Raw genomic sequence first — 22,569 nt, 5'->3', positions numbered from 1 at the left:
TTTTTGAAATAATATGAGGGAGAAACTAAAAACCCAGCACATCTTACAGGTCTTAGAACTGAATGTGTTTGCTTTTTTGTCTTTACAGAAATTATGATTTTAAACCAAGCAGAGAAAATTGAAATCCCAGTACCAGTAAAGAACAACCACCCAGCCTCAGACTCCAGCTCCTCTGGCATCTCAGCAGCTGACCCAGTGCCTCCCTGCCCCTCCTCGGAAACCTCAGAGTCACTGCCCAGCAAGGACCCCGTGGAAAGCCCAGCCAAAAAGCAACCCAAAAATAGAGTTAAATTGGCAGCCAATTTTTCCTTTGCACCTATAACCAAGCTTTGACTCGCGTTTTGAACATAGAATTAGGATGGGGAAACACTGTCTGATTCTGCACACAAAAGTGGGTTCAGAAAACACAGCCTTTTCTGTTTGAATGCAGACCCCCTAGAAGCCACTTACTTCATCTTTAGATGTATCCCATAACGTTTTGTTTCTTTTACGTTGAACACAGCTTAGAGCTGTTTCTTTTTCTTCTCTCCTAATTATTTGGAAAAAACAAACCAAAAAAAAAAAAAAAAAACCCAAAAAACCTCTTGGCATTTGTTAAGGAATCCTTAATATATATATCTTACCAAATTTTTTTGAATGATTATGAAATGTAATGGTGTTCTGTGAGAAGAAAGCAGTGAGAACTCAGAAGGAATGGTTTTACTTCCATTCAAGCCACATTCGTGGTAGAGTCTTACATGTAGCATAAGAAAGCCTCTCAGCCTTTGCTTGCTGGTGTTTCCAGACAGTATGAATCCAGTGCAGAGTGTGTGACGCAGCAAAGCCTGCTCCACGGCCCTGCGTGTTCCCACGCGGAAGCAGAAGGGCAGGCGAGGTGGGGAGAATGTATTTTCAGGTTGGGTGTTGAAGGTTCCTGGCGTCCATGTGACTTGTAAGCGTGCCTTGTTTGTCTTATTGAACTATGTCTGTAGTTGACAAATGTGACTTCATCACAAATTTTTAAAAATGTTTCCACTTCGGGGTGCCATGTCAGAGCTTTCTAGAACGTTGAGGATGTTTTAAGCTTCCCTTTTATGTTAACGTTCCAGTGTGATACGGATTTAGGTTAAGGAAAAGGAGATGGTCTTGGTGTCATGAATTTAAAGTCAGCATTTGAATTCCAGCACACAGTATTGTGTGTCGAGCGGCAATGTTGGGAAGAGAGCCTGATTTTCTAAAATATGCATGAAATGCATAAATTACAAATCAGAGCTGAGGGGCAAGGTGCTTTGACAGGAGCGATATCGATACTCTTTCCACTAGGAAGAGACAGAAATTCTATCTATACGTGTGAAGGCCAAGGTTGATCATCTTAACCTTGTATTTGTAATTTTAAACCTGGTTTTGGTAGCTGGGAAGCTTTATGTGGAGTGTGAGCAAGTGTGTGTGTGTGTGTGTGTGTGTGTATGTCTATGTTGGCTCAGTGTCTTTTAATAGCATCTGCTTTTACTGTTACTTCTCGCAGTTGGAAGCATGTTGGGTTTTTTGTGGTGTCTGATGTTGGCATTTGGGAAAAGCCAGCCTTACGAGGGAGCACTGCCCTGTGGACCGAGCTTCGCCTCGAGGTGGCAGAGGCATCCGGTGACGGGTGGCCTCCCACCCCTCCTGGAGAAACCTGACATTTACAATGGGTTGTATTTGTTGGGCAAAAAGGCGGATTCATTCATAGAGCAGAAAGAACCAGTTGGCATAAGGTCTTCCACTACTGAGATGGTTTCTTTTGGGGAAAATGTTCATATTCTGTAATTTCTAGAAAGCCAGAAAATGGGCTCTGATTTCATAGCCAGCATTTTGATAAAATGCCACAAAACAAGGGCTATAAGAGAGATTTTTACAAGTCAGGTTTTTGTTCCCCAAAATCTTTAAAATGAAGCCAGTGATTTCCCAGTTCTTCACACATGGCCCCAGTCAAGATGGAACAACACTGGAAAAGCCTTCCAAGCATTATGGCCCTGTGCGAATCCTCTACGAATGAAGGCATTTCTTCTACAGACATAGTACGTACGGCAGGAAGTCAAATGCAGATGTGCAATTTTTTTTTTTCTTTTTAAGAAGCTTTTAAACAGTGTGATAAAGTTGGTGTTGAGAACCTCAGTTGCCTTATTCTGAGACTTCTTAAGGCTGAGTTTGCACTCTGGGACTTTAGTTTTGCTCGCATATGCGGGATTGATTCTAAAAACGTCAGAGGTACCATTACAAGTCACGAGGAACAGTCTCAGAGCAGCTGCTTTGGGCAACAGAGCCTGCAGGCGCGCACTGTCATGGGAGTGTGGCCGAACCGAACTGTTTGCTGGGATCGCCAGTCAGTCTGGGACGCGTGTGTGGCCCTAACAGTCGCTGCTGGAAGATAAGAGAATATGGCGTGAGCTTGTTGTGTCCGTGATGTACTCCACAAATGGCCAGTCTGATTGCTATCTATTTTTTTATCCAGAGGCTTAATTAAATGATGTGACAAAATAATGTATGAGAATTAAGACAAAGAAATTCTTTATTTCTGGGTGGAAAGATGTACCAGATTAGATATATCTGTTAAAAGGAAAAAAAAAAAAAAAAAAGAAAAAGTTACCACCACAACCCCCTTTCCCATCTTGCACTGTTTGTTTCAGATTGGGCTTGGGGGAAGAGATGTTTTTTTTCTTAACCGTCTACTTTGTTTGAACACTTTTTTTGTGGTTCAAGTGCTGTTTTGTGTGTTGGGACCAAACAGTTGTCAATAAACTTTACGAAGCAAGCATCTAATTCGAGTTTTCCAAATCTTTGTGACTTGTCTGAGTGGAGGGACCATCCGGTCTGGTCCTCTTTTCACCTTGGGTTCCCCCCAACTTCTCACCCCTTCTGAAAATCCAGCTGTTGGAGAGAGTGGATTGGCCTGACAGTTTAGGGGCCCTTTTCACTTAGCACGCGGCGCTGGCAGGTGTCTGCACTAATGCTGCCCTCCCACTGGCATGGTTAGGACCCTCCAAGGTTTCCAGCTGAGTTCCAGTGTATGAACACATGTGGGGCAAATACAGTAACTACAAGCCCCTCTGTTTATAAACCTGAGATAAATCCCTTGGATCTCTCTCCCCGTAAGAGAAATCCTGTGTTTGCAGGCCACCTTGTTTTTTTTGTCACTGCCAGGCATGCCTTTCCAATAAGTCCATTTGGAAAAGACCCCTTTCACAGACTCCACTGTGAAGCCCTTCCCCGGACACCACTGTGACACTCCCTGCCACCCTGCCCACTCCCCCCATCCCCGTGCGAGAATCTGAAAGGACCTAGAAGATACTTGAATGTTTGGCTAAATTGCTTCTTCATGAAGAACAATTTTTTAAATTGCAACACTAAAAAGTTCTTAAAGACTTTTGGCCGTCCTTTCTAGTCGTCTTTTATGGTAGCAGATCTTCCAGAAAGACTTGAGCTGCCACCGTGCCCCTTTCGTAGTTTTGTAGGTCTGGACATGGGTTTGCAGTGGGGCCTTGCCTTTCTCTCTGTGTGTTCCCACATGGTCCAGAGGTGGTGGCTTCGAAGGGGGCCGGCTGAGCGCAGGTAAACCTGTCTGTGCTCAGGAGATGGGTGTTGACATCTAGAACCTGGCTCCCGACGCTTTGCCCTAGCTGTTCCCTCTACCGTGAGGAGCGCGGTGCTCTGGGATTTCTCTTCTCTGCTTTCTAGCAGCTTCCCGTGGGCAGAGACCAAGTCATGGCTCAGAAGCGTCCCTGCTGCCTCCCCCATCTGTGACCATGCTCCGCAGACTGGGACAGGTCACACATTAGCTCTGGGACTGTGGGAGGACCAGCCACCCTGGCTCACTGTCCCAGAAACCAACCCTTGGCGTGGCCCCGCCACTGCCTGCTCGACCTGCACTTCACACACTCCCAAGATAGCCAGTCTCCTGGCTGTGTTAACAGCATCAGTGTCACCTAATGCCACTCTTTGGGGACAGACCGAGCCAATATGTTTGAATCAACACTTTGCCAGGAAAGTTCTAGTCTCTCCCTGGGAGGAAGACAGCCCTGGGAAGTAGGAGGAAACAGCTGATTACCTATGGGACACAGTCAGCTAATGATGGAAATGGCCCGACAGAGAGAACCGCTCACTTTGCAGGTGTGCGGGGACAGGAACCCAGAAGCTCTCAAGTCAGAAACCGAGGGCCATGACGTTTCTTAGCCAGACAAGAAGAATTCCCATTTTCTGGGAAGGAAAGACTTGGAAATGGGGCACTCAGTGCAGAGGAGGCAAGAGGAAGCGCATGCAGGTGGAAGCTCAAGAGCCACCACCACAGTGTGAAGTGGCCAGGAGTCCTGTGGTGGTCAAGGGCACAGTGGCACCATCTTCTCCGTCCGCTGCAGGCAGCTCACAGGAAGACCTCTCCTTCCACCTCCCTTCTGCCCAGAAGCCTTCCCAGCTGCAGGGCCTGACGCGGGAGAAGGCCCCACTCCCACCTCCCACCCTGCCTCCCTCAGAGTTTCTGAGGTCGCTCACAGTGAGTGCGGGGCCCCTGCCCTCGGTGTTAGCAGCCTCTGAATCTGGTGTGTGGCCCAGACGTGGAATCAGGAAAGACCTCTCTGTTCTCGAGTAGAATCCCTGTCTCACCTCCCTATGTGAGGAGAATAGGGTTTTACACATGGACTCTGAGTCCTGAGCCTCCCGACTTCTCCCCACTGCCCTCTGTCCTGAAAGAGGGCCCCAAGTTTGGTTGGTTCTCAGCTAGAAGCCACCTGCAAACCCTGAAGCCCACCTGCAATCTCTGGAGCCCCCCTGCAAACCCTGAATGAAGCCCACCTGAAAATCCTGGAGGCCGCCTTCAATCCCTGGAGGCCACCTACAAACCCTGGAAGCCACCTGCAAACCCTGGAGCCCGCCTGCAAACCCTGGAGCCCGCCTGCAAGCCCTGGAGGCCGCCTGCAAGCCCTGGAGGCCGCCTGCAAACCCTGGAGCCCACCTGCAAGCCCTGGAGCCCGCCTGCAAGCCCTGGAGGCCGCCTGCAAACCCTGGAGCCCGCCTGCAAACCCTGGAGCCCGCCTGCAAGCCCTGGAGGCCGCCTGCAAGCCCTGGAGGCCGCCTGCAAACCCTGGAGGCCGCCTGCAAACCCTGGAGCCTGCCTGCAAGCCGTGGAGACCGTCCACAGTTCCCTGCCACATGGGCTCCCTCAAAATGACACCTTAGCTCATTGAACCCACAAGAATAACCTCCAGTCGGCTAGGAGGGAGCCTCACAGAATGTAACCTAGTCAAGGGAGTGCCTTCCCATCGTCCTTGCCAACATCCCTCAGGTAGAAGGAAGCCTCGGGCTCCTCCGTGATCCTGGAGTGAGTGGCTGGGTCCCGGGCTGAAGCATCAGAGAGGGTCAGCAGCCACGTTTCAAAGCTGCGAGGGCCCTGATGGACTGCCTTCCAGTCCACCCACCTTCTACCTCTGCACTGACGTTTACAGATGGGAACGGGGGGCGGCGGGGGCGAAGCAGAGAACCAACCTCTCTGACCCAGCAAAGTAATACTGGGCCTGTCATGGGACTGTTAAAAAGAAAAAAACAAAAAACAAAAAACAGGACAAGAGGCCCAAAATGGAATTGTTTATGCTGAGCTCCATACCACTGACCAAGACTTTGCTACAATTTCGGGGCTCCCAGTAATCAGAATCAGCACTAGTCAGGTAATCTGCCTGACAGGCCCCTGGGGTCCCCTAAAGGAAAGCGGCCTCACGATGACCAGCCTGCTCGTTGCCCTAGTGTACCTTCCGCCCCTGCTCCCTCCTGCCCATGAAAGGCTTTCCTTTTGTGCAGCTCCTCAGAGAGCCTTCCTCTCTGCTTTTTATTTTTTTAAGGATTTTTATTTATGAGAGAGACAGAGAGGCAGAGGGAGAAGCAGGCTCCATGCAGGGAGCCCGATGCGGGACTCGATCCGGGGAATCTGGGATCAGATTCCTGAGCCGAAGGCAGACACTCAACCGCTGAGCCACCCAGGCGTCCCACCTCTCTGTTCCTTTGGATGTTGCCTCATTCGAATTGATTTTCGTTCAAGTGAGCTTAACATTTTTCACATGCCTCAGTTTACCTTTTACCATGACACAAGCCAGGCCTGCTGACCCCATGGTGGGATCCAGGAGGCCCCAGGACGGGTGCCCAGAGCTGCTGCTGGAGACCCTGCCCAGGATAAAGCCAGCCCGAGGGAGGCAGGCGCGGAGGCAGACAAACATGGAGTCCAGGTGACAGCACTTGAACCCCTGGGCCCAGTGGGTTGATTGAACCCCTGATCTCAGCCAAGGCAGGAGCTAGGAAATGTTCTTCTGTTCTGGCCTCTTTGGCTTCCATTTTGGTGACTTACAACCCAGAGCATCCCCCTGCGGGGTTGGCAGCCCCAGGCGGCCTCTGTCCTCACCCCGACCTCACCTCCTCCAACTTTTCTCCGAGCTGCGTCTCGCTGCAGAGGTGCGTCCTCCTTCAGGGACGTCCCCGAACCCCAGACTCAGGCAGCTGTCCCCTCCCATGCTCCCGGGGCCTCTGCGCTCACCATTCTCCCAGTAGAACAGAAGTCCACAACCCCACCACTGTTTAGCAAAACTCAAAACCGCTGCACCTGCTGCTCCTGTGGTCAGAGGGGCAATGAGTTGCAGACACCTTATTGGCAGAGGAATAGACCCTGGTGTGGGTAGTGGGCCCGGGGACCTGGATTTGGGTTAGTGTGAGCAGCCCAGAAGGAGCTGAATTGTTCCTATTAAAGTAGGAGGGAAATTGCTCACGAGGAGGCCTGGGGACACAGAGGTGGGCCCTACGGTGGCTGGTGGCAAAGCTGGTGGGAAAAGCGGTGGGTCCTCACCAGTGTGTGCGGCTGTGATGCAGACCCGCACCCACCTCCATAGACATTCTGGAAGGTCGGCTTTGTGTCCTGAGGCTCTGTGCAGCTCGGTTTCTGTGGTGAGTTGGGGAAGGAGGTGAGTTCCACGTAGGACTCAGCGGGTGGAGGAGGGCACGGCCGAGGGAAGGGATGTGAGGGGTGTGCAGAGCTCGTGGTGGCACAGGCCAGGTCGCGGGTGACCAGTGGCGGGGGCTGTAGGCCCGGGCAGGTGCCAACATCTTGGGGAAGCACGTGGATTGGGGCTCCAGCTGACACGTTACAGCAACTTTTGTCACCACATCCTATTCCCAAGTCTGCTCACTGCCAGCTTCACGGGGGCAGGACCCAGTGGGTCTTACCCTCTCCCCCAGAAATTCCTGAACCTGAGCAGCCTTCTGATCACGCAGCTCCTTACCTTCAGCTGTGGCCAGTAACAGCCTGCTGTTCTAAGGACATTATTTACTACGTGCATTGCCCTGAGCCCGTCCTGCACGGTTGACGTCGCATCGATGCCCCAGTGTTCTCTCCGTCTTACAGGTCTGGACACTGAGGTGCAGAGAGCAGAAGGGATCACCCAGGCTCCCACAGGGAGGGCTTCAGCGGGGATTTTCACCCAGGCAGGCTGACTCCAAGCCGAAGCCCTTCAGCACCTTCTAGATTGCCTTCCCTTTTGCTAATCCTGCTGGTCAGCAGGTCTTGTTCGGATCTACCGCCACTGAGGAGGCCTACCCCCGTCCTCCTGTTCGGTGCCCATCTCCCTCACTAGACAGGTTACAGGAAGACAGGACCCACCCCCTTATCTGGTTCATCCGTGTTCCCTGGTACCAGCTGTGTGCAACACTCACTAGTGGAATTAAACACATGAAAGGATGGAAAAATGACCTGCCACTTGTTCTTCAAGCCAGCCGTCCTGTCTTGCCCCAGCCCATGACGCCCACCCTGAGGTCCTGTTGGTGGTGGCAGGTGTCTGAGCCTTGGCTGGTGGCAGTGGTGTAACTGCTGCTTCTCAAGCTGCATTCAAGCTGAGCTGGTGCATTCCTGCAGCTCAGGGCTGTCCAGCCACCACGGGAGGAACAGAAAGGTTTAGAAAAGGCTCAGCTGCTGCAGGTGTGGTCGTGACTCCCCTCCATTTGAGGACGGCTCAACAGGGAATGGGGTGCGAGGCAGCTGGGGTTCGAAATGAGAAAGAAACACACTGAGCCCAGCTCTCACCGTGCTCTCAGACTCAGGTCTTCGCTCTCCCACGGACATGCTGTGTGAACTTGGGCTAATCACACCTTCCCTTGCTGAGCTTCTGTTGTCCCATCTCCCAAATGGGAGTGATGGCCTCTCCCCCACTGTGATGGAACAGTAGGTGAGGGGACACTCTCCTGCCTGATGCATCTGGCTTCCATGCCAGCACCTTGCTGAAACTGCTCACACCAACCCCATGCTTCAAAAAAATATATTTATTTATTATTAATTAATTAATGACAGAGAGGCAGAGACACAGGCAGAGGGAGAAGCAGGCTCCCTGCGGGAACCCTGATGTGGGACTTGATCCCAGGACCCCGGGGTCACGCCTGGAGCCGAAGGCAGATGCTCAACTGCTGAGCCACCCAGGTGTCCCCCCACCAACCCCATCCTATTGCAACATCCCTTGGGCCCTTTCCAAGGTTTTTAAGGTCACATGATCCCCAGGTCACAGTAGATGCTAAAGAACATCCCCTCTCTGACAATGCCAGGTGTTTCTTCTTCCTGCCCAGCTGCTCCTACTGCTTGTTCCCTTAAATGATAGTGTGAGCAAGGGTGTGAGGCTGGAGGAATGGTGAGGCCGGAGGTTGGAAAGGCCCTGGAGGTGCTGATCACATTAAGGTTTGGCAAACCAGCCCAAAGACTTTACTGCAAGAGTGGGGGCAGGTGCAAGAGAGCTGGAAACTGGCCAGGTTCGCACATTAGGAAGGTCGTTTTGGCTTCAGCGTGGTGCACAGGTAGAGCTAGAGAAAGAACTGACAGGGAATCTGAGAAGTTCTTGGCAGGGAGAGTAATGTGTAAGGGCCCAGGAGAGATGCCGACAGGCGGCATAGCCAGAAGAACCATAAAAACTTCAGAAAACTTCGGTGGCCCCCTGCACAACAGGCTAGTGGATGCGATGGGGCCAGGGATGTGGGGAGGGGCTAGGTCCAGAGGGCCTTGTCATCCACACGAGAGAGCCTGGATTTCAACCTGAAGACATGGGCACTGTTTTATTTTTTTAAAGATTTTATTTATTTATTAATGAGAGAGAGAGAGGCAGAGACACAGGCAGAGAGAGAAGCAGGCTCCACGCAGGGAGACCGACGTGGGACTCGATCCCGGGTCTCCAGGATCACGCCCTGGGCAGAAGGCAGGCACTAAACCACTGAGCCACCCGGGCTGCCCATGGGCACCATTTTAAAGAGGGGAATGACAATAAGGTCTGTATTATTCAGAAAGGCAGCCGGCTGGCCGCTCTGTAGAACTGACCAGGTGCTAAGGAGCCCGGCTCAGAGCTCCGAGGTTGATCAAGCAAAAGATGATGGTGATTACACTGGGGGTGTGGTGGTGTGCAACAGACACTAGGGAAACTCAGTGGGCAGAAGCTAAGGACTTGGCAGTTGTGTGGATTTGAGGAGGGACAGATGAGTCAAGGTCAAGTCCTAGGATAATCTTTTTTTGGGATGGGAAATAGCAGAGGAAGCTGAGGCTAAAGTTTAGGATGGGGGTTGGCCAACTTTTTCAGAAAGGGCCAGAGTAAATATTTGAGGATTTGCTGGCCACACAGTCTCTGTCACAAGTACTCAACTGTGCTATTGTAGCACAAAAGCAGCCGGAGACGATATATACACAAATGCTCTCGGTTATCTGCCAATATAACTCAATTTACAAAAAACAGGTGATGGGACCATGGGGCTGGCCCCTGGTATAGGACCTGTCACATTTGATGTGCCTACTCTGGTTTCAGATGGAGAGTCTAGGCAGCAGGGAAGTGGATCCGAGGACAGGAGAAAGTTCTAGGTGAAGGAGAGAATCCAGGAGCAGTCGGGGTGCAAAGGCCATTTACCAAGGCCAGGAGGGAGGAAGAGCAGAATGCTGAGAGCCAGGCCCAGAGGTCAAGAAAGAGAGAAAGGAGACTGGAGAGAGGTTCTCCTGGGTGCTGGGAGGTTCCCCTAGAGAAAGGGCATGTTGGCAGTGTCATCAGTGGGCTCTAACACACTCCAGAGAGCTAGCATGAGGGCCGACTGCATGGAGTGGATGTAAATGCCGGGTGCCAGAAGAGGCCACCCCAAGAAATGCTGCACCTTGGCATATGGGTTATTTTGAACTAAAGGCCCTTGAGAACCAACTAGTGCAGGGAAAGCTCTCCTTTCAGAAAGGCAATCTCCATTTATTTATTTTTTTTCAAATTTTTTTTTTTTGCAATCTCCATTTATAAAGGAAATTTCCATTTGTAAAAGGTGTCTGGCTCTCACACACCAGGAAGAGGAGGAGTCTGATCAGTGAAGGCAAGTCTTAAATCTGCATAACAAACCGTACCATACAACCGCTGTTTACCATACTCTTCCTGGGGCCTGTCCCCATAACTTGCCACCCCACCAGAAGCCCCAAACCCCTTTTCCTTTTAGTTCAAATGGTTTGTAAGTTCAAGTTCTAAAGACCTCTTTGGGTTGCTGCGTGCTCCCACGTATACTCGTGCAACACCTATGTTCATACACTCCTGATTGCTTTTCTCTTGTTCTTCTTTGGGCAGTCTTATGGAAAGGGACCAAGTTGAAGAACCTAAGCTGAATAAAGGAACGGATTTTTCTTCCCTACATAACCACATGGTGACATCCCCAGTGAGAGGGCTCAGGGATAAGAGAGTGACAGAAACCAGACTGAAATAGGATGAGCACAGGAGTAGAGATGAGGGAATGAAGATAGCAAGATGGCGGACAATTCTCAACACGTAAGGCCGTGAAGATGGAGAAAGAAGTGGTGGCTGCAGGGGAAGATGGGATGGAGAGCTGGTTGGTTGGTTGGTAATGGGAGAGATTTGTTTCAATTCTGAAGGGAAAAGGAAGCCTCTTGAGTCTACAGGAGGAGAGTTGGGATGAATGGCCCAACCATTCATCCCAACTCCTAGGTGGTGGGCTCCCACCACCAACTCCTAGGGTGTTGCTCAAAGGACTTGGGACCACTTCCTCATCTGTACGGTGGAAGTGACGAAAGCATCTGCTTCTGGGGGCCATGTGAGGGACTTTAGAGAAAATGCACATGTGGCTCTCAGTAAATATTTCTCCAGTTGTATCCTTCCTGCTCCAGCTTCCAAAACGAGTGTGTCTGGATCTGCAAGGTTTCCTGGCTTTGCAGGCAGCCCTGGTGATCTGGGAACATCTTGAATGATTACTTTCTTCTGCTCTTGTGTGAAATCCTAAATAAATGGTGGAGGGTTTTTGTTTGTTTGTTTGTTTAAAACAAATCAATAGAAATAGCAGGAACATAAATTAGCTGTACCCCAGGGCTCTGGGGATGTACTAGAGGCAGGATTTTTATGAGGGTTTCGATCTCCTTTGGCTCGTTGGATCAGTGAGTGACTGCTCTCTAATTGGTGTGAGGTCAGGCCTTCCAGACTCATGCTTCCTACAAAGGAGGAAGAGGGGCAGACCCTTTGCAGCCTGGATTTTTATTGCAAGAATGGGAAGCATGCGTGGAGTGGCTTGAATAGCATTCCCCCCAAATTCAGGTGTACTTGCTATCCCAGAGTGTGACCTTATTTGGAAGTAGGGTCTTGGCAGAAGTCATTAAGCTAAGGATCTACAGGAAAGCATTCTGGGTTGTAGGCGAACCTTGGAAGAAGAGGATGGGACATAGACACACATACACAGAAGACAAAAGCATGTGGAGACAGAGGTAGAAACTGGGGTGGCCAAGGCAAGGAACACCGAGGATTTCCAAGAGTCACCAGGAGCTGGAAGTGGTGAAGAATTCTTCCCTAGAGCCTCCAGAGGGAGCATGGCTCTGCCAACACCTTGATTCCAGACCTCCGGCCTCCGGAACTGTGAGAGGGTACATTTGTGTTGTTTTAAGCCACTCTGGTTGAGGTAACATGTTATTGTCGCGTCCTGGGAAGCTCACAGAGTCTGGCTTCATGCTTGGTCTAGGGCAATGAAGGAGGCCAAAGGGTCCCCTGAAGCCAATGTGGTGGCTCAGGCAGTGGCCTAAGGCACCCTCTTTGGCTTCAGAGTGGCAGGAAGTGTGGTGTAAGCCAAAGCTTGGACTGAGGCACAAACACATCCAAGATGGGGGCAGGGTTTGAGGGTGTGCTGCCCCCTGGGAGATCCATGGATCCCAAGGCTCTGGGGTCCTCAGTCAGAGATATTTGTGTCAACTGCAAAGCTGCTGTGACTTGAAAGACCTTCAGATTAACTTTTGATTTACAAATATTTTTGAAAAAGGTGACCTAAGAACTTTACTTTTATCTTAAGGAAAAATCAGAAATTCAGATACAGCTCTATCCCCCAGGGTATTTATCTTGACTTTTTTTTTTTTTTTTTTAAGATTTTATTTATTTATTTGAGAGAGAGAAAGCATGAGCAGGGGAGAAGCAGAGGGAGAAGGAGAAGCAGACTCCACACTGAGCATGGGGCCCGATGTAAGATTCGATTCTAGGACCCCAGGATCATGACCTGAGCCGAGGCCCAACCCAATGAGCCACCCAGGTGCCCCATGACATTCTTAATAATACTAAAAAGTAGAAGCAGTCTAAATGTCCGATAGTAAGATAAGGGTTAGATAGATTATGGCATAGCCACGAGATGGATTACTGAGCAGCCGTTGTAAATATTTGTGAGGAGTGTTTGTTACAAAGAACTCTTGATGACGTGGGAAAATGATAGTGATCTAATGCTCAATGAAAAAAGAAACTGGTTATAAGATGATACAATATGATGCCGGTTGTGGGAGGAAAAAAAATGCATGAAAGGAAACCTGCCAAAAGGGCAGCATGGTCTCGAGCTGGAAAATTTGTGGGAGATACAAACAGAAAACAAAGAAACTTCTTTATACTTTCTATACTTTTAAAAGGTTTACTATGTACATGGATGACTTCCATAATCAAGAGAAAAAGTAAAAAAACGTTAAAAATGCTGTGTACGTGGTTTCCACTTTTATTTTCTCCGATGGATGATTGCACATCAGCGAATCTTGAGTTAGGCTAACTATGTTAGGCCGGTCACGACACGCACACGTACAGAGAAGTCACACGGGCTGCGCCGAGCTGGCTGTAGCAAATGTACATCAAGTTACACAGGTGGAATTATTAAGCTGGTTGAAACACACCACCGACTGATGGGACACGGTTGGGTCAGGCCACCTCTCCCGCCCGCCGCCGCTGATGTTTACGGAGGTCTGTGTGTTAGGCTGGTGAGTGTGTCCTGTTGGCACTCCCTCCAGTGGCCCCCCAGTGGGTGGAGGGCACCCGAGGCAGCATCTGCTCTGGGGCCCCTTCTCAGCCTGCCCTTGCCCGGTGTTGGAGCCTCTAGCTTTCCGCTACCTCTTCCGAGCGCTTGTTGGTCTCCAGCCCAGGCCATCATCCCCACTGTGCTCCACACACCTGGGGCACACATTGCAAGGGAAGGAAGGGCCAAGAGCAAACGGACACACTCTCGATGTGAACCGTGCCCAGACACGGGAGGGGAGGAAGCAGGAGATGTAACCACGACACCACACATGAGCTCAGCCTTTACAGATGGGCCCTCGAGTCTCCATGGTGCTTGGGCTGAGTGAAGGCCTCCAGAACACAGCCCCTGGGAGGGGACAGACAGGGGGGCGGGAGCTGTGCCCATCTGGGGCTGGCCGGATAGCAGAGCTACGAGGGTGGATGAGGCATGTGTCCGACGTGGTGCTGGATTGTTGAAAAGTCATGACTATACACACCTGGGGATCGTGCCCCTCGTCCAGATCATTCGCACGGTGGGTTAGATATAGATAGATAGAAGTGGAGACATACTTTTTCAAGGAAGGATCTTTCCTGGTGGTTGGATAAACAGTGAGACAGACTCCTGGGTTTGGCATGCTCTGGGAGGGTGGGGGGCCATGCGACGGTGAGGGACTCCCTATTGCTACACTCTGTACAGGGCGGTCGGGCCCGCCCGCCACGCCCACGGCCCCTGGCGGCAGTCACAGGCTGGCCTTCAACCCCTTCCGCCTTGGAGAGCTCTCAGGCCCCGGTGAAATGGGGGCTATGAAGACAGGAGGGTGGGGGGGTCCCCGTGGCCCCGGGGGCACCCCACATGGGGGGCTACATGATATTGCACTGGGTGGCCCCACAGCAATCCTTGATGAGTGCCAGGCCGGTCTTGGCCACTGTGGGCTTGCTAGGTGGGGGCTCTGCTTTCTTCTCTGCTCGGGAGCCTGCAGCAGGGTAGGAGCGTGGAGGGGGAGAGGGAGAAAGGGAGAGAGGGGAAGAGGTGATATAAGGAGAGCCCCTTGACCACCTGCAGCCCCTGCCCCGTCCCGACCCCTAGCCAGGCTTGCTCAGCTCCACAGGTACAGAGAGCGGCTGTGTGTTTTTAGACGGTTCCGAAGCCTGTTCCCACCCCCACCCCCCCACCTCACCCCCGCCAATCACAGTCTTCAGCTCTAATCCTATTCAGTACTCTTTGCTATTGTATCTGCCACGCCTGGCACAGGGTCTGGCTTTCAAAGCATCTGGTGAACCGATAAATGGGAAATTTTGTCCAAGTCACTTTAATCTGGGGATTCATGTCTTTCAATCCCGGAAAGTGGCCATAACGTGATCTTTTCAGATACCTCCAACTCTCTTGTTCCCTGTTGCCCCTCTTCTGGAATGCCTATGAGAAGGAAGTTGGACCTTCCTATTCTCTCTTCCATGTTTTGGAAGGCATTTTCTATATCTTTGTCTCTTTGTGTTACCTGCTGGTTAAGTTCCTCAGCTCTGCCTTCCAATTTCTGAATTCTCACTTCAGCTCTGCTTAATCTACTGAGTTTTTACTTCTGTGACTATGTGTGTGTGTGTGTGTGTGTGTGTATATATATATATATATATATATATATATATATATATATATGTATATATTTTATAGAAACCTAATTGTTTGCAAATCTACCAATTCTTTGCTCGTGGCATCCTGTGATTTCACTTTGGGTTTTATCCCTTCTCTTATCTCTTTCATCATTTTAAATACACTTACGATATTGCCTCTTTTAGGTAGTCTGTTATCTCTGATTCTTGGGAGGGCAGCCACTCTCCTTGTGGCAGCTACTGACTCCAATCATGGTGGTTCAGTTCTTCATGGGTTTAGAATTTTTATTGACAGCTCATCTTCACGGAGGTCGTTTTATCTGTGGGTTACATATTGCGGGATGCAGAAGTGTCCCCACTGAGTGGTTTTGCATTTGCTTTGCTGGAGTCCCAGAGATTTCACTGGTTTTATATTCGTTTTAATTTTTCAACTTTAGATCCCAGCACTAGATGATTAGAGTAAATTTGAACACTTGGCCCCTTGCATAGGATATAAGCTTGGTGTTTTGACTTTCTTGCCAGATTTCTTTTGGCTATCGATAACCCTGCGTAAAAGGCAATTTTCCTTGCTCCTTCCCCACACTGCTAGGTGAGATTTTTCTAATTGGCCTGACATGAAAGAGACAGTCCACTGAGGATGCTGGATTTAGGCAAGGACCCTGTGCCTTGTCATATTAGAGGCTTGCTGAAGGGACTTTCTTCTTCCTTTATACCCTTGCACTCTATACCACATTTCATGGGACATTAATAGATGGTCAGGGAAAACTGAATTTATGGCCATAGTAGATGGTGGTGGCTTTTGGGTTTCATCTTCCTAGCAAGAATTCCAGTCCCTTCTCTGTGATAACAGCAGATGTCCCTGTGGCTACAAGAGTAGGCATGCAACACAGATCTGGCCAACCATAGTATCCCAGCCTCTTGATGATGGTGATGGCCTAGGAAGTGGGAACATGATCCAAGAAGGTCCAATCAGAATATGCCCCTGAGATTGATGTGTTTGGATACCAGGACGTAGAACCCACGGTGTTGTCTTGCTGCTGCTAAGCTATGGTTCTGGAGTTCAGGCCCTATGAAGAAGGCCTGTGTAGTAGGAGAAAATGAAGCTCACATACAATGAGGGGCAGAGATAGAAACGGAAGGGAAGTGAGGGCATTCTAATAGTGTCCAGTCCCTGAAGCTCGTTCCTCTTGCTCTTCTTCCAACAAATCCCCCTTTTTTGCTACAGCAAATTTGAATTGGGTATCCGTTTCTTACAACTGAAAGTGGCCTCACTGGGCCAACAAAGAGACGACAGTTCCTTGACAGCAGGACCTGTTATCACTTTTATAGGCTAATAGACATTGGCACCAAAGTCAGGGTCAAATACACAGCACTTCCCAAACTTATGTCACATAGAACCCGTTTCGCTCTGAGTATCAACAGAGGCTGGAGTTCCCTGAGCCTCAGCTCCCATCTTTTTGCCCCAGTGGTTACACAACTCCTAAGAAATCCACCAAACCAGTGATTGGTAGAGGGACATTGGCTGCCAGGACCAGAAACACAGTCTGCAGAACCCAGTGCAAAATGAAAACTCAGGGCCCCTTGTTGCAAAACTATTAAGAATCTCAGGACAGCAATAGCAGAACATGAAAGCAGGCATGGTGCCCTTCTGGGCATCGGGGCCTGGGCAGCTTCACTGGTGGCATGCCCACAAAGCTGGCCCCACCTGCTGCCACCGTGTGCCCAAGTTTGATCTCTAGAAAGCATCTTATTGTCCCCCCACTATGGCTCCGGGACCTCTTTTAAATTTCCTTTTCTCTTGGATGGGGGAAGGAGGAGGAATAACGGATGCACTCACTGGCTGGAGATTTGGTTACTTTATCTAGAGGTTTTAACTTGATTCTCAGGAAATCCGCCATTTCCTTGTCTTCTTCTTGCTCCCTGTGGAGACAGGTGTATAAAGACATGAGTTACGAAGGGTAAGCAAGGAAAGCATCAAGGAACTGAAGAAATGGAGCCAGAGATTGTGTGGGACTACGTTGGGCTCTATGGCTAGTGCCCGCATGCCGCGTGTTATGTGCGGATGGGAATGCTGTTCTGTGTTCTGTGTGCGTGGTGCACATATGTTGTTGTGTGTTATGTGTCTATGGCGTGTGCATGTTGCATTTGATGATGCACAGAAGCTCTGAAGCACAGACACATATCAACAATGCAGTGATGGTCTCACCGGGGCCAGGGTGAGATCCCAGGGCAGAGGCAGGGCCATGGTAAGACTCAGCCTCTTGCTGGGGGTTCAGTGAGCTGAGTAACACCCCTCCTGACCCGGTACCCTTAAGTCACCCTGGACATCTGTGCTCCCCCGAGGTATGTGACAAGTGTCCAGAGCAGGTCACCTGAACTCTTCCAACAATTTACCAGGAATGAAGTTGGAGGACCCAGCCTGGCTGAGACACGCAAGGAGCATTCCAGGCCTTGGAGGACCCAGGAGGACACAGACAATAAAGAGCTAGTTGCCTTCTGGGTTGGAAGAGGCCCTGTGAGCCTCTCTCCTTGCGGAGGGCTCCAAAGGCCTGGGTCCAGGGCGAAAATACTCAAGAATCAACATTCACATCTCTCCTTTGAGCAGGAGGCTCCAGAGCCCATCGTTGTTCAGATCAAGTGGCAGGTGTGTCTGCCTTTGAAGGCTTTTTGGAGCTGGATTCCAGTTTCCCTGGAATGTGCAACGGGTCCTCAGGCCAGAGAGCTGGGGGTTCATTTGGATCCAGTGTTTGGGAACATTTGCCAAGGCCATACCTGGCAGGCGGGGCCATGAGTCCCTGCAGCAGAAGACAGGTTTGGGAGGAGGCCGAGGGCTGTGTTCTAGCCGCCTGGTGCAAGGGCACAGGAGCCCACTCACCTTAGCCGCTCGACCTCCGCGTCATCCACCAGAAAGTCTCTCTTCTGCACCAGCTTGTGGATCTTCTGGATTAGCTCATCCTCTCTCTGCTTCTGTGGCTTCGTCTTTTCTTTTTCTGGGAAGAAGAAAACACCAGCAAAGAAACAGTCGAGTGCAACTGCTGGAAGCACATGGGTCCGAGGGCCGGGGTTGGAATCCTGAACTGCCATGTCACTTGCTGGGTGACCTTGAAGAGGCAACTGGACCTCTTCAAGGCTCAGTTTCCCTTCCTGTAAAGACACACAATGGAGCTTAAACAGAGGGGCCTGAGTAAATGGCTTAGCACAGAGTCTGGTCCATGGCAGCTACTCGGGAAGTGGTAATGATCAACAAGGGGGGTCACGCAGAAGTCTAGGGGCTCGGAGGGCTGGGGTAGGGGTACGGGAGGGTTAGTCTACAGCCAAGGCAAATAAATCTGCACATGGAAATCATCCATGCTCATGGCTCTAGTCTTGCCCCAGATACTAAGGGCTAGAAGGCCAAAGAGAGAACAAAAGACCCAGGCCTAGTGATGATGACTGAGAGAAGTAGGAGGGGAGAAACTTGAACCCGCCTTGACTCCCTCTGCTCAGACCTCTTCAGAAGGTAAGAAGTATGGGGTGGCTTGTCTTGCACCACCCACTGGCCTCCAAGCATCAACCACCTACCTCCAGGCACCAACCACCTGCCTGTAGGCACCAGCCACCTGCCTCTAGGTACCACCCACCTACCTCCAGGCACCACCCACCTGCCTGCAGGCACTACCACTTGCTTGGTCATGTGATCCTCGTGCTTGCCAACATCCTCCACCTACTTGCCAATGAGAACTGTCAATTTGCCAGCTTCACCCCCTGCTTGCTGGCACCACACACCTGATTCCTAACATGTCCATGTGCTTACCAACGTGACTCTCCAACTTGCTTCTCCTCTCCTCCAGCACATCTCCTTAGCCCAGGCCATCTCTTCCTGGACCATGTGTGCCCTTCTTACTGGACTCGCTGGCCTGTCCCCACAACACAACTGTGAGCACCCCATTGTAGAACCAGACAATCCTGCCTTCAAGCCCAAGCTTCTCCTCTTCCTAGCTGTGTGACTCTGGGCATGTTCCACAACCTCTCCGAGCATCCAGTCTCTCAACATAGATAATCATGAAGTTACTGCAAATTTTAAGAGAGATAAACCAAGGAAAATAGTAGGCTCACTGCCTAGCACATAGCAAGGGTTCATAAACTGTCAGCAGCTCCTATTATAAGCCATTATTTTTACATCGCCTCTATTGTTTCAATGACTAAATGCCTCCCTCTTAAGTATTTACTGAATCAAGTATAAAAGAAAGACTTATTTAATGAATAAAAAGCAAATCTCATGGCATAAGTGTGCAGATGAAAAGTGCTTCATAAATTGGAGCTATTATATTTGTATTCCCATGAGCTTGTCACTTTCATTTAATCCCTGTTCCTCAACCTTGGCACTACTGATACTCAAGACTGGATCATTCTTTGTTACAAAGTCTATCCTCTACACTTGACGATGTGTAGCAGCATCCCCGGCCTCTACCCACTAGATGCCTGGAGTACACCACCCCAGATGTGACAACTCAGAATGCCTCCAGACATTGCCCATTGTCCCCAGGGGGCAAAATCACCTCTGGTTGAGAACTACTAGTTTAATCCTTTCCAACAACCCTATGAGAGAGCTACTATTTTTTATGTCCGAAGGCAAGGTGCCATGGCTTCAACAGCCAGGGCTACACATCCCGGGTTCTGAGGTGGCGGTGGTGGCAGGGAGGTGAGATAAGACATCTTGACTTGTCCCTGAGGAGCCCTCAAGGCAGAGAGGGCCCCAGGCATTCTCTCCAACCAGACATCTGTACCCACCATCTGGGAGCTGGTGAGTGATCTTCTGACCCTGGTTGGAGAAGTGTAGATTTCTTGGCCATTCAGTGAGCTCTTTCCTTAATACCTCTATTGATGTGCTGCCAGGAGCCCTGTTTCACCCTCTTCACCCCCCACTCAGCTTAATCCATCTAGACACCTGGTTGTGGTCTGGGGAATACACAGAAAGACTCAGCAAGGAGTTGGGAGGAGAATGTAGGGAGGGGTGAGTGGGAAAGCAGGAGAAAGAAAACTTTAGTATGTGAATTTCTACACAAAGGTGTCTGGGAAAACTTGATTTCCTGGAGCAATCAATGGGACTGGTATTAAGGACCTGGGCTCTGTTGCTGACTGGTCCCATGACCTTGTCAGCCCGTGTTTCTCAGCTGGATAGTCAATGACATTTCAGGCGGAATGTGCTCTTCGTGTGGGACTCCCTCACACTGCAGGTTGTGGCGTCCCTGGTCTGCCTACTGAGTATCGGTACTCATCTTAATTTAAACTTTTGGGTTTTTTGTTCGGCATGGATTTTGTGTGTGAGTGTGTGTGTGTGTGTGTGTGTTGCGGTTTTTTGTTTTGTTTTTTTAAAGATTTATTTTATTTTAGAGACTGAGAGAGAGAGCAGGGAGGGGAGGGGCAGAGAGAGGGGGAGGAAGGATATTTAACCAGACTCTGCTGAGAATGGAGCCCAAAGCAGGGCTTGATCCCACGACCATGAGATCACGACCTGAGCCAAAATCACGAGTCAGATACTCATCTAACTGAGTCACCCAGGCACTGCAATTTTGGCATTTTAAATATTGCGTTAATATATTATTTGTCCTGATTACTGACTCTTTTTGTGCTCCAGCTGAGCACCTTGTCCTCCTCACCCTAGTCCCGGTCCTGGTCAGTTGCGCATGCCAAGGACTGTGTCAACCAAGGACCCCTGCTCCCAACCATTTCCACCTGTGTTCTAGAGGCTGCCATGGCCCTGACTGGAGCCCCTATGGCTTGTGGTGGCCCTGGCTGGTCCAGTGGTCACACACCCATGTCTCCTTTGCTTTAGCAGCTCCCATGTGTTCTGCTGAGCTAACAGTGGTCTCAGAAATCCTCCTTCCTAGGAGGGAGAAAGCAACCACGTTAGGCCCATCAGAGTTCTCCAGGGAGGCTGGAAATTAGGACACAGTGGCCCTAAGAGTTGGGTTTTTGTGTGGGAAGATCATGGGAAGGAGATGGAATGACCTGGCTTGGCTCATGCAAAACAGGAGAGAATGACAGAGAGAATGACACAGAGAGAGAGAGAGACAGGAGACAGAGAGGGAAGGAACATTCCAACAACTTCCCTGTCTCTGGTTCTGGACCCTTGTGAGGTTGGATTGAGCTTCATGCCAGTATTGGGTTGAATAGTATCATTCCACCCCCCCCCCACATTGCCAATGATATGACTACCCTATTTGGAAACAGGAGCTTTGCAGATGTAATTAGTTGAGATGAAGTCATATTCACTAGGGTGAGCATAAATCCAATGACAGCTGTCCTGTGAGAAGGGGAGAGGACGCAGAAACGTATGGGGAAGAAGCCATGGGACGACGGAAGCAGAGACTGGAGCAAGCCAGCCGCAAGCCAGGCAGTACCAGGGATTGCAGGCGGCCACCAGGAGCTGGAGGAGGCGAGGAAGGACTCTCCTCTAGAACCTCCACAGGGAGCAGGGCCCGGTTGACACTTGGATTCTGGACTTCTGGCCTCCAGCACTGAGGGAGAATTAATTTATGTTGTTTCATGCTGCTGATTTCAAGGGAATTTGTTACAGCAGCCACAGGGAGCTAATACAATGGCTGAGGTCTCCAGGGGGCTCCCCTGTCATTGTCCATTGGGTGCTTCTGTCAGCTGGGGCGGGTATTTATATCTCTGAAACTACTTCTAGACAGGATATGAAATGCAACCGCACAACAGGTCTGGTGGCTCTTCACCGTGGCTGCTCCTCTCCATCTCATGAGGCTTTCAAAAATGACCCATGTACTAACCGAATGGAATTTCTAGTGGGTGATGTCTGGACATTGCTCTCTGGGTCTGACATGTGACTTTCTGTTGTAACGGTTTTATTGAGATATAATTCACATACCATTACAAGATACCCATCGAGTCATGCAACCATGACCACGATCAATTTTCGAACAGTTGAATCACCTCGAAGAGAAACCCTATACCCGTTTGCTGTCACCCGACACAGTCCCTGGCACCTGGTGACAGCTCGCTAGAGCAGTGGTGTCCGAAGGATCTGTTAGCCCTATACACACTGCCCGCAGAACGAGAATGTACTGAGTGCTCCCCTGCTTTGCCTCTACTACCTCACAGCATCTGCAGAGCAACCATGTGAGGGTGGCGTTATTGGCCTCGTTTTGCAAACAAGGAATTTAGGGCTCAGAGAAATCAGGTTGCCTTGTGAAGACCACCTGTCTGGCAAGCCTGGATTCAACAGGTCATTGGGCTCTAATGTAGGGCTCCTTAGACAGGTGGCAGTGTTGCACCCTCCTGCTAGGGTATATTTGGCAACACGTGGAGACATTTTTGGTTGTCACAGCTGTGGGGGAGTTGCTACTGGCATCTGGGGGATAGAGCCCAGGGGTGCTGCTAAGCATCTGCAGTGCACAGGACAGCCCCCCACTAACCCCAACAAGGAATGGCCCAGCCCTGCATGTCCTAGTGAGAAGGCATCTAGAACAGTGCCCAGTTCTATGACGCATTCTCGCTTTCTCTTTTTTCTTTACAGAGGGAGAGAAAGAGTGTGTGCGAGGGAGGTGGCGGGAAGGGTAGAGGGAGAGGGAGAGAGAGAGCATCCCAAGCAGACTCCACGCTGAGCACAGAGCCCCACATGGGGCTCGATCTCTCCATCCTGAGATCATGACCTGAGCTGAAACTGAGATGAGTGCTTGACTGACTGAGC

The 22,569-nt window shown here is 50.4% G+C and overlaps 2 protein-coding genes across 12 annotated transcripts in view; one reads left to right on the top strand and one right to left on the bottom strand.

Moving 5' to 3' along the window:
• Nucleotides 1-2,778, top strand: part of MARF1 (meiosis regulator and mRNA stability factor 1) — a 40,719-nt gene extending 37,941 nt beyond the window's left edge. For all 9 annotated transcript variants that reach the window (XM_077906725.1, XM_077906723.1, XM_077906722.1 and 6 more), the window contains one exon: nucleotides 89-2,778. In XM_077906725.1, the coding sequence (XP_077762851.1) occupies nucleotides 89-333 (245 nt within the window). In that variant the 3' untranslated portion in view covers nucleotides 334-2,778. The remainder of the gene's footprint in view (nucleotides 1-88) is intronic.
• Nucleotides 1-22,569, bottom strand: part of BMERB1 (bMERB domain containing 1) — a 129,850-nt gene that overhangs the window by 3,310 nt on the left and 103,971 nt on the right. Inside the window, exons 4-6 of one of the 3 annotated variants that reach the window (XM_077906726.1) lie at nucleotides 17,752-17,866; nucleotides 16,714-16,796; nucleotides 12,984-14,245 (exon numbers count right to left, since the gene is read on the bottom strand). In XM_077906726.1, the coding sequence (XP_077762852.1) occupies nucleotides 14,133-14,245; nucleotides 16,714-16,796; nucleotides 17,752-17,866 (311 nt within the window). In that variant the 3' untranslated portion in view covers nucleotides 12,984-14,132. Of the gene's footprint in view, nucleotides 1-12,983; nucleotides 14,246-15,146; nucleotides 15,197-16,713; nucleotides 16,797-17,751; nucleotides 17,867-22,569 lie in introns of those variants that run through there. The other 2 variants (XM_077906728.1, XM_077906727.1) reach the window with 2 other exon arrangements.

The sequence above is a fragment of the Canis aureus genome, chromosome 8 (assembly GCF_053574225.1).
Source record: "Canis aureus isolate CA01 chromosome 8, VMU_Caureus_v.1.0, whole genome shotgun sequence".
Lineage (NCBI taxonomy): Eukaryota > Metazoa > Chordata > Mammalia > Carnivora > Canidae > Canis > Canis aureus.
This window is presented reverse-complemented; position numbering and strand designations above follow the sequence as displayed.